The 15,371-nt window shown below is 38.4% G+C and overlaps 1 protein-coding gene across 4 annotated transcripts in view; it reads right to left on the reverse strand.

Annotated features, from left to right (window-relative positions):
- The window catches only part of spire1a (spire-type actin nucleation factor 1a), a 42,678-nt gene that overhangs the window by 12,797 nt on the left and 14,510 nt on the right, over window positions 1–15,371 (reverse strand). For all 4 annotated transcript variants that reach the window (XM_026942181.3, XM_026942179.3, XM_026942180.3 and 1 more), the window contains exons 3-7: window positions 11,427–11,663; window positions 7,971–8,096; window positions 3,364–3,438; window positions 2,973–3,137; window positions 816–902 (exon numbers count right to left, since the gene is read on the reverse strand). In XM_026942181.3, coding sequence (XP_026797982.2) covers window positions 816–902; window positions 2,973–3,137; window positions 3,364–3,438; window positions 7,971–8,096; window positions 11,427–11,663 — 690 coding nt within the window. The remainder of the gene's footprint in view (window positions 1–815; window positions 903–2,972; window positions 3,138–3,363; window positions 3,439–7,970; window positions 8,097–11,426; window positions 11,664–15,371) is intronic.

The following is a 15,371-nucleotide window of genomic DNA, read 5'->3' on the forward strand; positions in this document are numbered from 1 at the left end:
ATCAAACATCAGAATGGGGGAAAAAGTGTGATCTCAGTGACTTTAACTGTGGCATGGGTGTTGGTGGCAGATGAGCCGGTTTGAGTATTTCAGAAACTGCTGAGCTCCTGGGATTTTCACACAAGAGAGTCTCTAGAGTTTATACAGAATGGGGTGAAGAAAAGAAATCCAGTAAGCAGCAGTTCTGTGGGCAGAAACACCTTGCTGATGAGAGAGGTCAGAGAAGAATAGCCAGACTGCTTCGAGTTGACAGGAAGGCTGCAGTAACTCAAATAATAACTCTTTACAACCGTGATGGGCAGAAAAGCATATCTGAATGCACTGATGATTGAAATGAGCATAGACTGAAGCTCTTGTCCTGTATCTGCATGATTCTATCCATTGCTCTGATTAGCTGAATGGATAATTTCATGAATGAGCAGGTGCACAGGTGTTCCTATTAAAGTGACTGGAGAGTGTATATTATTAACTTCTTATAGTTATTAGCCTGTTTGACTAAGACAATTTAATGGGATTAATCCAAAACTCAAAAACATAACAACATGTAGCCTTGGACCTAATGTAATGTGTCTGAAAAGATCAGGAATAAAAAAAATTAACATGTCCAATGAATAAGCAGAAATTTTATTCTACAAATTTTTGAATAGTTGGCTTATGTTCATAAAATAACAGTTAAAGGGTACAAATTTTCAGAACCCCAATTACAAGCTAGCATAAAAACAGGCCTAAAAACAGTTTAAATATTTCACATTTTAAATGCTGTGTGTGCACGTGTTTGTGTGTGTGCACGTGTTTGTGTGTGCTTGTACACTAACTGGGTTCAGAGGAGGTCTGGAACGTATAAACTCCAGTATGACCTCATGAGCGCTCTTCTTTAACCTTGGAGGAATGTCCCCATTCACCTGAAACACAGAGAGAGGCAGGGAAATAAGTCACAGCTCAGACCTATATATAGGACTATCATCGGTGCAGTCACTTAAAAACACGCTGCACAGACAGACAGGTTCATTACAAAAAAGATTATGTTCAGTTGGAACAGAAAGGACATGTCATTTAGACCTGTGACCTAACGAGTTCGTCTACTATGGACTCTAATGCTTCCGAGGATTGCATTGTGCGTTTACGGAATGAAACAAAACAAAAAAAAGAAAGTATTTCATCCAGACAAACAGCATTACACATAATTATTCAAGAAAAGGTGTGGGAGTCAAATAAAGGTTTACCTATTTAGTGTGTACACATCCTTGAAGCTATAGGCATGACATGACAGATCTCTGCAGGCTAAATGGTACCGTTACCATTTCCACTTAAATCATATTAATTATATAGCCTCACACTTTACAGCAGATACTGTAAAAATGTTCAGCCATCATCTTCTGATAAGCAGAGTAAACACTGCTCTGGATATAAACACAGAGCAATAAAACTGAACTGTATTGTATAAGGGACTCCACCTCAGCCAGTCATGCAGAAAAAAAAAACAAACGGAAAAAGTGGCCTTCCCTGTTTGACCTGAAAAACTGAATGTCCGACCATCTGACTGTGCTTTCTGAGAACATGAATATAACAAATTACATTACATCTGCAAGCCCAGTAACAATGTATTGGTAAAATATATGTATTAGATCCCATTTTCCGTGTGTCATGGAAATGAGGATACATCCAAATGTACAAATGGACTATGCGGAAAATGTTTGGGCGACGTGGAATAAAATTAGGAGAATGTGCTGATTAATTAATCTTCTCAGCCCAAAATAGCAGACATTTCTCCAACCAGGTGCATAAGGGTGCATAACAAATACTGTATGATGCACATAGAGCGGCGGCACCAGTGGAGCTTCAGATGAGAGGATACACAGGTGCGTACTCGGAAAAAAGAATGGCTCTCATTTAAGAGCTCCTTGGGTTCTACTATGCTTTTAGAACCATATAAATGACTGAGTAGGATTTGACTGTGTTTTCTATAATAGCATGGCCTGGATAGTAGCTCTGGCTGCAATTCAAATCCCATTTTTTTATCATTTCTATAGAAGTGTGTATTTGTTGATATGCAGAAGTTTTCTTCAAGGAGAAGTTTAATTCTTTTTTTTTTTCGGAAGGAGTCTCCAGTATCAGCAGTTTGTAACTAAGTTTCCTGAAATGGAAAAAGTCTTTAGGACACAGGAAACTTTTTCCATTTCTTGTTAACATGACAAACGGCATTTTTTTTGTCTTATAAACGTCAAGAAAGAGGAAAAAACAGAGAGTGATAACAAGAACTTGTTTTGGGGATGTTCCAGAACATTAAACGTATCTATAAATGGATAAGAAGTATGACGTGCCATTCTTGAATACATTTTAAAAATGTAATTGTTGGCATTTTTCTGAGGTCTAAGAGGAATAAAACACTTCAAGAAGCGCTAATAATCCACTTCGAGGTGGTAAGAGTTACTCTGTATTGCGTCTGATATTATCACTGCACCCTGTCGCTGAATATTTTCCTCTAATAATAATAATACACGCTGCTATGTTTTATTCCTTACATAAATGTGGTCTCATGGTTTATACTGCAATGAATTAATCTTTAGAAAAAGACCAACACCTGTGCTGGGTACCATTTATATGTAATTTATGTTTAATTGCCTCAGTCGGAATGTGAGGTGTGTATGGAATGAAATGACCAAAATGCACATACAAAGGTCAGAAAATAACAGGGTGCTTATTGCTACAGGTGACGTCTTTGCGTACCAATGAAAATAAGACCTGCCCGTCTAAATGAATGAACCATAGAATCCTCATTAAATTTATTACCGTCTATTCTTTTGTCTCACAGAACAAGTTTCTAGCATGACATTAACCTGTGTGTCATTTTTACTTGCATACTGTATATTAGCAACACAACATAACTGTGATTATCTGAAGTATCAAGCTAAAGACAGTAAGCACCACACACACACACACACACACACACACACACACACACACACACACACCATGACTTTGCGGAGCTTGTAGCGCTTTGAGCGGATGTCATCCATGAGCATTTCGTAGGGAGTGAGTTGGTACTCGATGGGCAGTGGGTTGTATTGTCGCTCTTGCACCTTCTTCAGTTTCACACCGTTTCTCAGGTCCCTCATTACCTGCACCCAGAACCGAGCCTGCACGGCACAGGAATGCAAACATCACAAAAAAAGTCACTGTTTTTTTTTTTTTTTGACGCACACACATGTCTATAAACATCTCAGGCATCACCCGACACCTACACACACGCTACAGCGCTATGACTCACTATAAACCTACACCAATACACAACACACTCATAGGTAGCACTGAATCCAAGACTAGCTTCTATATTTGAGCTTGTTGTGGAAAGCACGGTTTTACCCAATCGTCATTCTGCAGCTCGTTCAGGTCTCTGACAGGTTCCTCGAGAGTTTCTCCCTCCATGCGCCGCAAATTCTGAGGGGAAAAAAAGAAGGAAAAGGCAATTTATTTGACAGAATTTATTCAGTGCGCTAGGGATACAGCCTGCCCAAAGGCATTTGTTGCATTATGCATCCTGGGTTTTTGTATATCGGGTATTTTTGTGGGAGTCGGACAGATTGAGGGCTTGCTCACCATTAGTCTGCACTTCTGCGACATAATCAATATGCAGTTAATGTAGCATTTTAACTGCCTGCACTTCTGCCTTGGGAAATAAACCACTGTAAAAAGGTTACTGTAACTAAATTATGAAGGCAACATTAGCTCTTCCCAAAGATGATAAGTGCAACTGTTGTGGATGATCAACTCCAAGTATTTACCATAGCAATAGATGTGATGATGAGTGCTAAAATATATGAATGTTCTACTGTATCATGATCTCCAAAAGCCGTGGTGCAGCAAAGTGTTTCACCGGATCGAACCGAGCACTCAAACTGATCAACATAAGGGGAAAAAAAACTGGCTGTAGTTCAGCGAGGCCATTTTCCTAAAGCTTCTGTAGAAGATCATCTGCTGCGGCATTTATGTAAATTATTTAGCTGAAGAAAGCTCATTGAAAAAGGGAAGCATTTTCACAAAATTTCAGTTTACGTTGATGAAAACAGAATGTTTAAAGACAACTGGACAGAGAAGTGTGTTTATTCTCAAGCGCCTGAAGTTCAAACCAGACGTCTCATCTGTTCAGAGACAGAGGCGCTAGTCAAGTATGGTGACGTGAAGCGTCAGTGCGAAACAAACTCACCGGTTAAGAAATAAAACGTAACAGCAGTCATGTTATTTGTTTATCCAGACCTACGTAAGCAAGCAATTTTTATAGCTGGACCATCACAAATTTTAATTGAAAACCTTGATTCTAAAGGAACGTAAAGCTAATTTAAGTTGTACACACTTTTTATTGTGTAGTTAACGTTAACGTAAGTGCAGAAGTCGATTTTTGTATTCCTTACTTGTACAAATAACCAGAAAGATGTAGAACATGATAAAAAAAACAATGGGAGAAGCCTGTTTGGAAAACTGACGTCCGTGACGGAATGCTTGTTTGGGTTTGGATGCACCTCCTGTCCATCATTTTATAGACAATATACAGTCTCCCTGATTTCCTGGAGACGTAACTTCATGAACATAAGCGGGAATTAGTCATATGTCGAACACACCTAAGCTAGAGACCTGATCTTAAAAAAAAAAAAAAAACAACAGACTAATCTTTCCTTTAAGAGAACTCGAACACACCAGTTCACTTCGGTACATGATATATTTTTGCTACCACTGACTCATGTTTCATCAGAAAACCCTGCAGAATGATGAGAGCTCTTCACATCACTCCCACTAAGGGGATTCTGGGACTTCTCTGTGAATCATGACTATTCTTTCACTCAGCCTTAGCTCACAGGGAAATCCTGAGAGACAGAGACTGCCAATTCACTAGCTTCACAGCTCCTCCATCAATATACAGCATCTCTGCGTGTCGTTTCTTCTTTCTCTATAGCCAGGGCAGTAGATTCCATCTCACCCACATGTGCGTCTGGGCTGCATTCGTGATCCGAATTCGTGACGCAACTGAGATCGGTTTTCTAGTTTAGCGAATGCAGTCATACTATTTGGTTGAATGTCAAGGTTTGGATCACATGGTAGGTGCGTGGAATAAATAGCCACATTCTGTAGCCTACTGTGAGCTCTAAAAAAAATACATTGTCTCAGCTAGTCATACACTAATCTCTTTACACGCTGGTTATAAAACCCCTTATGTTTTATTTTATGGCTGATGTTATGTAAGGAAAGCCAATGTGCTCTGATTTGGTGAAAAAAAAAAAAAAAAAAAAAGACATTTTAAACAAGTGTCCTTGGACATGTTTCAGACAAATAATATATAAACAGTATTTTGATATGTCCCAGATCACCATAACTACAGTTTACATTAAAATAAAATCATTAAAATACAGAACCTCATTATCTTTGTATTAATGTGTAAAATAGAGCTGGGTGTTATAACAATATTATATCAGTATCATGGTAAATTGTCACAATACATTTATGTAGATATCATGGATACTGTCTATTAATTTTTTATTTTTTTGTATTAATTGTATTATTTTTATTAATTAAAAAAATTATAATTACAAAATGAAAGGAATGTGGGTTTCAGTTTTAAATATGTATTTTTTTTTAATGTATTTTTCTATTTTTGACAAATCATTTTTTTTTTTTTTAAATGCAACACTACTATTTTGCTGGCAGATTGTAAGGAACCCTCTATATCGTGATACATACTGTGTGCTGTACAAATTCCCTTTGAGAATTGTGATATGATATTTCTGTCACATCGCCCTCCCCTAGTGTGAATCTCATGCTTGAAATATCCCTTCCCATGAGTAATCCATTACAGGTTATGTATTTCAAGGTTTCATTCACTGAACCCTGTTACTTGAACACATTTCACCTGCATTAAATATTTCCATGAGTCAAATGTTCAACAGAAAGATCATGAGAAGGTGAAAAGAACGCTCTGTCATTCTTTTTTTCTTTATTTTCAGTGATATTTTGATGTTGACTGATCAGATCACTTACCCGAATTATAGACTGAAAGTAAATGATTAATTATAAAAAAAATAGCATTTTAAATATCCTTAATATCTTCGTGCCATTCGTATGGATGCTAGTTAAGGATATTTTAGCATTTGCTAATTTTATGCTCAAAATTCAACCCAGTTACTCATTTAATGGTACAATGCAGCCACTGTCAGCAAAGAAGCGTTATAAAAACTTAAGACTTAACACTTTGTCTGAATGGTTAAATGTTTTTTTACTTAGCTTCAATGCTGGAAAGTGGTAAACAATGAAGTCACCCTGATATACTCAGATCTTTCTAAGATTTAAGTGCTACCAGACATGCTAACTTGGTATCACGATGCTTTTTTATATAGCCTCAGAACTTGTTAGCACTTGTCGCAGCCCCGAACATCATGTTCTGTGCAATACTGAGTCATTTCTTGGCTACTCCGTGAAGTAAGTAGAACTCTGTTAGGCAAGAGACTGAGCTGCTGGATAGTTTTAAAATAGCCCGAGGCGACACACCCAGCACAGACAAACCCATGACGTGAGCGTGAACGAGAGCCTCGTTGGTGTCTATGTTGGGAGTGGTCATGAGAACACATAATGGGCCAAACCCTTGGCAAACAGATGATGGAGTGGTGAAGGGAAAACCTCATGCTAATCCAGGTTGAAGAATTTTAACCCGGGTGGGATAGAGAGGTGATCATTACGCTAGTCTGACTCAGATGTTAAGCATAGTACTTCCCTTCTTACCTAGAGATGTGAAGAATTTCACAGGAGTCATACTTGGTGGTGGCACTAATGATGCAAAATGCTGTGAAATAATTGCGGATTTGTTGAATTCTCAAATCGGATGGGGTGGATTAAAATTCTATAACAGCAGCTCTGACAGTAGTTCCAGCTGTAATTCAAATTTAAATTAAGACGCTCGTATTAATACGTTATCGTTTCTATAGTAACAACTCATACACAGGGACTTTTATGGTGGATGTTCTACATAATTCAAACCTAATAATAAACAGAATATTAAAACTTGTTATTTAACAAAGAAAAATGTACAAACTTTGATATGTAAATAGATGGTTATGTAACATTTATGGAAGGAGTCTCCAGTGTCAGTGCTTTGTAACAGTCAGGATTTTTCCACCATGGGAAAGTCTTCAGGATGGAGGACTTTCAAGTTTCTCATTAACATAGCAAGCGGCTTTTTTTTTTTTTTTCTATCACCTTCAGGAAAGAGAAAAAGAGGCTGGTGAGGAAACAACTGTTTATAGTAAGTGATAACAGGAAAGAACTTGTCACGTGGACGTTCTACAGGAATAACTGTTTAAAAACAGATAATAAAAAATTGAAATCCAAGAGGAATAAAACACTTTGGGACATGCTACGTTAGGAAAATAATCCAATTCAGGGTGGTAACAGTAACACATTATCTTGGATTACTTTCCTATTTCCAGGACACCTTGTCATGTTCTCTTACCTCAATTTAATTTTGAAGGAATAATGTCAAATCCATATCTACACCTGTAATCATCCCTATGTCACTTCCAGATACAATAAACACCTTTTTGGGCTAAATAAAGATGCCAAAAAGATCTCTTATATACTTTGGATTTTTCAAAAAAATCATGACCTAATGAGTATAGATTTTGGAAACAGTGGTCCTGACATGAATTTTTTTCCTCCACTGATGCAAAGCTGAGTAACTAGAGGTTGTCATAAATATCCATTATGAAGAATAACCTTTTAAATCTCTCACTGACCCACACTACAGGAAGAAATGAATCCCACCTCTGTGCTTTAAACCAAGCTCTTTTTCTAACCCCGCTTTCTATCTCTCTAGCCGCCCACAAATGTGATGATAAAGTCCGAACGTAGGATGGGAGTAATTTTAGAAAATATACACACGGAAATGCGGCAGTGTGCAAACAGAAACATAACGAGGTCTAGACAATCACCTCTTTGGCATTCTTGATCTTTTCCAGGAAGGTCCGGAGTTCCTTGGTCTCAGCGAACAGTGCTCGGCACACGGCCTGGTAGTGGTTGGGAGCGTCTGATGAACTCGGGAGGTGGGATGTGCACAGCTGAAGAAAGAAAATGATTGACACACTCAAATCTAGTGATCTATTACAAGATAAATCATTTGGTTTAATAACAAATAGATATAGGATTACTCCAAGTCAAACCTTTACACTTTGCCCATAACACATATCGAGTTTTTCTCTAAAAGCTCAGATTTAAATATATACTACTGTAGTTTTTATTAACTGAAAGACCAAAGCACATATGTGGGTTAATTTTGAAATAAAAAAAAAAACTGCTGTTCATGACAAAGTGAAATAAAAGTAAGAATTATCTTCCTATGAAAAACATCTGATAGCAAAGGCTATCCATTCATCTTGTAACTATGTACAATAACTTCATCACTATTTGTTCAGAGAGACAGGCTGTAATTTTGTCAACCTATTCTCATGAAAACCCAACCCAAAGCCAAGGACTGGTAAGTTTAAACACAGAGTGCACATGATGAAGCCTTAATGTTTTAAAAAAAAAAAAAAAAAAGTTCACCATAAATAACTCCAACTGGCCATATTGCATTTTTGTGCACACCTAACCCTGTGCGCCGCCTTGTCCTGGAATGTATGACATCTCTTTCCTCAAGAGATCGAGTATCATGGAAATTCACTTCTCAGAAACAGCGGCATTAGAGAAAGTAGACGAGATCTTTAAACCCTGCTCCGCTGTTTTGTTCCAGGCAGAGCTGCTCGCTTTAAAACGTTCATAACTATGTGTCTGTATGCATGAAAAAGACCAAGATGAGGAAATTAAGATCCACAAACGGCAGTCTTGATTTCTTGTTTCCTTGTTCAGTATACACAATCCCACTGATCTTCATAGCTCAAAAGTGACTCAGTACTCCACCTTTTCACTTCAGATACATACATGTGAATAAAAATTAATTCCAGCCCCACCCCACATATGTCTCAGTAATTTTAAATGTGCGTAATGTAACACTGTAGGGCTCACTAGCTCATTTTGTTGCGCAATATGTGTAATTACAATAAAGTTGACTTTGACTAAGAATATCACTGTCTTGTGTCACTCGATTCAAGAGCTTACCGGTACACCGTTAATTCCTTTCAACTCAGATCACATGTACACAGAGCTAAAACCCAGTACACACAACCCTGTGTACATAAAACAACACACTTTTCCCACCTCGCTTGTGGTTTGGTTAGTAAACAGGTTGGGCCACAGCTGACGCTTCTTATTACAGTACAGAAAAAAAAACTGACTCGAATAGAGAGAGTGAGCATAATGAATAGCTGAGGAGATTTGCATTAAAGTGGGGAAAATCGCACACATATGCTATGAATGCTGCGAATAGGTTCTGCATACAAAATCAATGCAGCACAGTATGACCCATTTTCACTGCCTTATGACAGACATATCAGATAAAAATAAACAACTAGGACTGTTGTACTTTCAAAATAGTATGTGGCAATTAAAATGAAAGATAACATTGTGAAAATCCTATCGTGCAGAGAGAACAACCTAAAATTTACCACATGCGTATATCAGTGGACGAGACGACTCCATGTTAATCGTTACTGGTTGAACTGATATTTAACAACAGAATTGTTTGAATTTATAAGCAACCAGATGAGTGTATGTGCGACTTTACACAACAGTTAGTTCCAGTCCACTAATCTGATTGGTCGAGCAGTGTTCCAAGAATGCCTATATTTAGTATAACCGCACTGTGACGTTTCACTGTGTGTATCACTCCGCTCGTTCATGTTCACTACGTAAAATTCCACTTCCTAGTTCGAAACTATTACTACAGTAGAGTTAGCGACATCATCAGCGGACATGGCAAATGATCATTTTCAGGAATATTACTTCTGGCTTATAATATGAAAGCTCGTCAGATGAACATGAAAAGGAAGAAGGGAAACCAATTTCACCGGAAGTATTTTAATGGGAATGTACAAATCAGTGTGAACTAGCTAGCTAGCCATTGTGCTATAAAGTGAGTGTGGCTTCTTCAGGATCTATTTCCGCTAGCGGAGCAAAAATAAACAAAACATTCGGCCATATTGTGTCCAAATTGTCACTTACTCGATATTAATTTCTTGTTTATAGAACTGTTGTATAAAAGCAATATCACACTCGCAATCATGCAGTTATGCTGAATATCGGCACGGCTGTGAAATCACAGCCAGTGCTGATATTCAGTATAACCGCAGTCTTGCTCATGCGATATTGCTTAAATACAAAATAGTAAATAAGCAGACTTCACCAAAAAATGTAATTAAAATAAAGGAAATAATTAAATGACTGCCTGAAGAGGAACACAAAAATTGCCCAATATATAAAAATAGAACATAATGAAGCAGTCTCTATATGATACACACTGAAAGATAATATTAAATGGTCACATATGGCCCATTTTATCCTGCACATTTATTATTGAATGACCTGCTTATCACCAATGCAAAATCATTTTCTACTGGCTCACAAGACTGAGGTTTGCGAATTGACAGGTCACCTTGATAAAGTCTAAGTTTAGCATGCTGAAAGTAACCACAAATGTGTCTTTCGCATCATTTCACAATCAGTGAATTGGCTTTTCCACTAGGAGAATTTCATTCACGTTAGGACTGACCGCTGCTGTAACTGAAAAAGCAAAATATAGGCTCCCGTATCGCAGTACCAAGTGATCAAAAACTGTAAATGCTACAGCTAAACCATAGATGTTGGCATCTCTGTATTTCAATATTAAAGAGCCTATAATAATGTGTCCAGTTGTCCACTGTAGCCTCAGATTTCTGTTCTTGGCTTGAAACGAGTGGAAGCTGATGTGGTCTTCTGCTGTTGTAGCTAAACTTCCACAAGAGTGGACATGTTCTGCATTCTGAGATGCTTTTCTGCTCACCACGGTTGTAAAGAGTGGTTATTGGAGATACCGTAGCCTTCCTGTCTGCTCTAATCAGTCTGGTCATTCTCCTCTGACCTCTCTCATCAACAAGGTGTTTCTGACAGAAGTGTAAAAAAAACTAATAACAAAATTAAAATATTAAAGCCTTTCGGTAGGCAACTAAATGCATAACATCAGATTTTAAACATTCCACTGTGGATTTTGTGTAATGAAAAGTTGGTGTATGGTTTGGAAAAAAAAAATTATAACAGGTCTAAAGTAATGAAACATTGAGCTGCATCAAGATGTATAAAAAGTCAATTTATAATAAGAGCTCACCCTGATTCAAAATGAAACTCCTGTGGTGCTAGAAATTCCCACCTCTACTAGGCACAGTTGCACACTGGCTGTTAAATCATAAAGGCTTTCTCTTACACACAATCTTTTCATTTTCACCTAGCGCTGTCCTGCTGCTGAATGAAATATCCTTTACCGTGATGATGTCTCGGTAGCCTCGTATGCCCGAGACTTCCGTCTGCTCTTCTTCTCCCTCGTCTTCCTCCTCGGTGGCTTCGTAGCCCTCGTCGGGGCAGGCATCTACCTCCGTATCCGCCATGTTGGTCATGAGGTCGATTAGCTGCTCGAGGGGAGGACTGAGCTCCCGCTCTTCGTTCTCCTTCAGCCCATAGTCCAGAGCTTTATAAATCATAATCCCCAGAGACTCGATCACCTGCAACACACAAACACACGTGCAGATGAACAGAATGGACAAAAATGTGATACGAAACTGTGGTAAAACTTAAGCAAGGAACCAGATAGTTCGTTAAATAATCAGCTCACATAAAGAGACTGAAACTTTATGGGCATTGCCATAAAGTTGATGCCCACTTCACTGCCCATCAGTGAGTGTTTACCTGGACACAAAGAGGTCCTCTGTTATTATCATGTGCCATCAAGTAGCCAGACTAGCATACTTGTTGTATTAACAGAATCAATTTTCTGAGCTAGAGGGAGGCTATTTTTGGGCTATGGTTACACTAAACATTTTATACAACCCAAGCTGGCACACACAAACATGGACATGGAGCAGAAAAGTGGTGTGACATTCGCTACCAAAGAGCAATCAGTTCCAGGTAATGAAATTGTGCTTTGAGAACAGGGCATGTAAGGTGAGGCGAGGGAACGTGTCCAATTTGAAGGCATGGGGAAAATCGCCAAGTCCCAAACACAGGCCTTCATAGTAGAGCTTTTCTCAAAACCTCGTCTATAAGAGCCACAACTGGTGCACTTCCTTACAGAATGCATCCGATGTTGCAATCCAATTTTCAAAAGATAAAACTGGTCCAGAGATTTGTGAGGAGTTTTTCCATACAAAAACTTAAAAAAAAAAAAAATCTTAGCACTCAGGTGTGGACAAGTCACTAGGAAAAAGAGTTACAATCTTTTACATGTTATGTCAGGGCAGAACACCACAATGTTTTCATAGCCAATGACGTTGCTATAATGTTTTTTTGAGACTGCAAATGAAATACCAACAAGCAATAGTGCTGGAATACTAATCACGTTAAGATCAGCGGTCCAGCCCAAGCCTAAGTGTGTTATCGCTGCACATAAACAAAAGCCTGTGCAACTTTTTTGTTTTTAAAGGGAGTAGCCGAACAGGAGCAGCAAACAGGGTGTATGGCTACTGAACACTGTGTGAGAAACACACATCCGACGAACACACGTGTGTGGCACACAGTAATGTTTCCTAGGAATCATTTCAAGCAATGTTTCGTGCATGGTGTTGAAGTTAATCTCCCACAGAACAAAAATAAATTCCACTGGTGATTTAGCATTGCATAATCTAATCCGCCTAATGTCTAACAGCTGAACAGGCTGCCATAATGTCCGTCTATGTGCACGGTCTCGGCTTTCAAACTGATTTCTCATTATCGGATGCTGTCCGGGGACTCGCAGAGCTGATGAAGACAAGCACAGACAACCACTGTGTTGAATTGTAATTTCGTTACTCCTGTGAGAAGTTAGCAGTTGTAGGTTACCAGTCACATTTCGCTGTTAGCTCCTAAAAACTACAGAGCAACAGCTTCTCTTCTCACTCACCATTTTCCAGACTATATGAATAAGAAATCCAACATAGAGGTTCTGAAGAGAGCAGACTCAAAGGTCCAGAATGCAATGCACCAGTACATTACAGCAGAGATTCGGCTTGACTAGCTAGCGATCTACGTGATGACGAGTGTGATGACAGTATTAGCATGAAAGTTGGGGCTTTGAGAGCTGATTTGTTTGAGAGTTTTAGAGTGTACAGATGAGACAGCTGAACAGGCTAAAGGACTAAAGCACTGCTGCATCGCTCTCTTTAGGTAGAGATGAAGCAAGGGCTAAATCCCACTGGCGCCAATATCTGTGGGTAAATCAAACAGCATTGTGGGTAATGTAGGAAAATTTTAACCAACGTCATCAACACATCAGCAAAAAAAAAGTTAACTCAGAATTTCAATACAAGATGAATCTCAGACTCCAGTGAAGATCACATTGGGGTCAAGAGTCATATAAGGAGTCAAATTATGCTTGATGGATTAGAGTCCAAGATCTACAGATACCCTGAAAGAGACTTCACTTTCTCACATGAGAGAAATAGGGTCTAAAAGCACCTGATCCATTATTTCCATTGTCTCCATTATTTTCCTTCATTACACCACCTTCATCATCACTAAAGTATAACTTCTATTATGGAACTCTAGCAATAATTAACTTGAATCAATTTCCCAACACATGTGACCGAGCAAATGTTAAACTTCCTTATTCAACCATGAAGTCATTTGCAATTCAGAGACTCCAGATCTAATCAGCTCCACATAACCGAATTAAGACATAACTGCACAGATTCTACTTTAGGAGCTTGATGTTTGATGCGAAGCTGGAAGAATGGATGAGTCAGGGGAGGACACATTTATTACTTACAACATTATGCAAGTAAAAGCTCCAGTGTGCTGCCAAGTTCCATGATTTGGTTGCTTGAAATCCTAACAGACCAGCGAATGTAACGTAATAACACATGGCCACCTAGTTAGCTAGCTAGCTACAGGTACATTAATACAGACATAGAAAATGAAATATGATCATTATCCTTTTGTAACAAGATTTCTAACGTGTTATTATATTAGTATCATCGACGAAAAAGTCACTGGCTAACTTTTCAACTATAAGATATAGTGTCCTCTCCTAGCATCGTAAGTAATCTGTATTATTCAAGTCTGGCTAGTGTCTTTATTTCAAAGGGACTGTGTGTTGCGCTAGCAGGAGAGTTATATGACAGCTTTGCGTATGTTTCCACATAGCTGCATGTTCCTGATTCTGAAATGATCGTCTGTCGACCATGTACGCTAATTTGGAATGAGCAGCATGCACTATAGTTACAGCACGTAGTTACATCACTGTGAAGTGTATTACATGTGAAAGTCAATAAAGAGTAGGATTTGTTTTCTTTTTTTTCTGGCTGAATCTAATTGTTTGCTGGGCAACTATGAATAAAAAGCTAATCGCTGGGACATGAAAGCTTGCTCCATATTTCTGAATCTGAGACGTTGTATTGCCTGCAGGTCCTGAGATGGTTTATTTATTAATTTTTTACAGAAATACTTCAATTTAAGACAAAAAAGGCACTGGAACCCACTCGCCTGTGTAGCTGTGGAGTATTTTTAGCTGAGTGTCATGGTCAGTGTGTAAATGATTCAATGCTATGAAATGGAGAGAATTATTCCACCACGCCTGTACAAACTCTAAAGCAGTACCACTCTCTCTCCCAAAAAAAAAAATAAATAAATAAAAATAAAAAAAAAAAAAGGATTTTGTCCATGATCTGTATACAGCAAACTAACTGAGTGGAGGAAAGATCTAGTTAAACAAGCCACAAGTTAACTCACAGACACCACTTAAGCTTTGTGACATGTCATTTTTCAAGCATAGTGTAGTGTGAATTGTGAATTACAAAATTTAAAGTAATTTCATGTGAAATGCCCAGCCCTAGTCTGGCGTGCTGTACAGACGAGAGAGCAGCCAACTGAACCACAGACCGTTACTAAGAAAGAACACTCTGTCTCAAAGAACATAAAAAGAGCTTTGGGAAACTTCTTTCTTCAATTATACAATTTCATTTCAGGGCCTTGTGACTCAGAAGAAATGAGTACAGAAAAAAAAAAAAAGAGGAAGAAGGATGGGAAGATGAGAGGCGATGATTGAGGGAGGACCATGACGAGATGAGACTAAAAACTTTGACACTTATCCACTAACAGAAAAGTAAAGCAAGGTGATTGAAGTCCTCAGAGTCGAGAAAAAGTGTAAAAAAACACAAACAGTGGCGTTTAGGAGGAATGCTACCTAGCATTATGTTGCAAGCTCTTTGCTAGTCAGTTTAATCTATCCTAATGTTTCA

Source organism: Pangasianodon hypophthalmus, chromosome 29 (genome assembly GCF_027358585.1).
Source record: "Pangasianodon hypophthalmus isolate fPanHyp1 chromosome 29, fPanHyp1.pri, whole genome shotgun sequence".
In the NCBI taxonomy this organism is placed as follows: Eukaryota; Metazoa; Chordata; class Actinopteri; order Siluriformes; family Pangasiidae; genus Pangasianodon; species Pangasianodon hypophthalmus.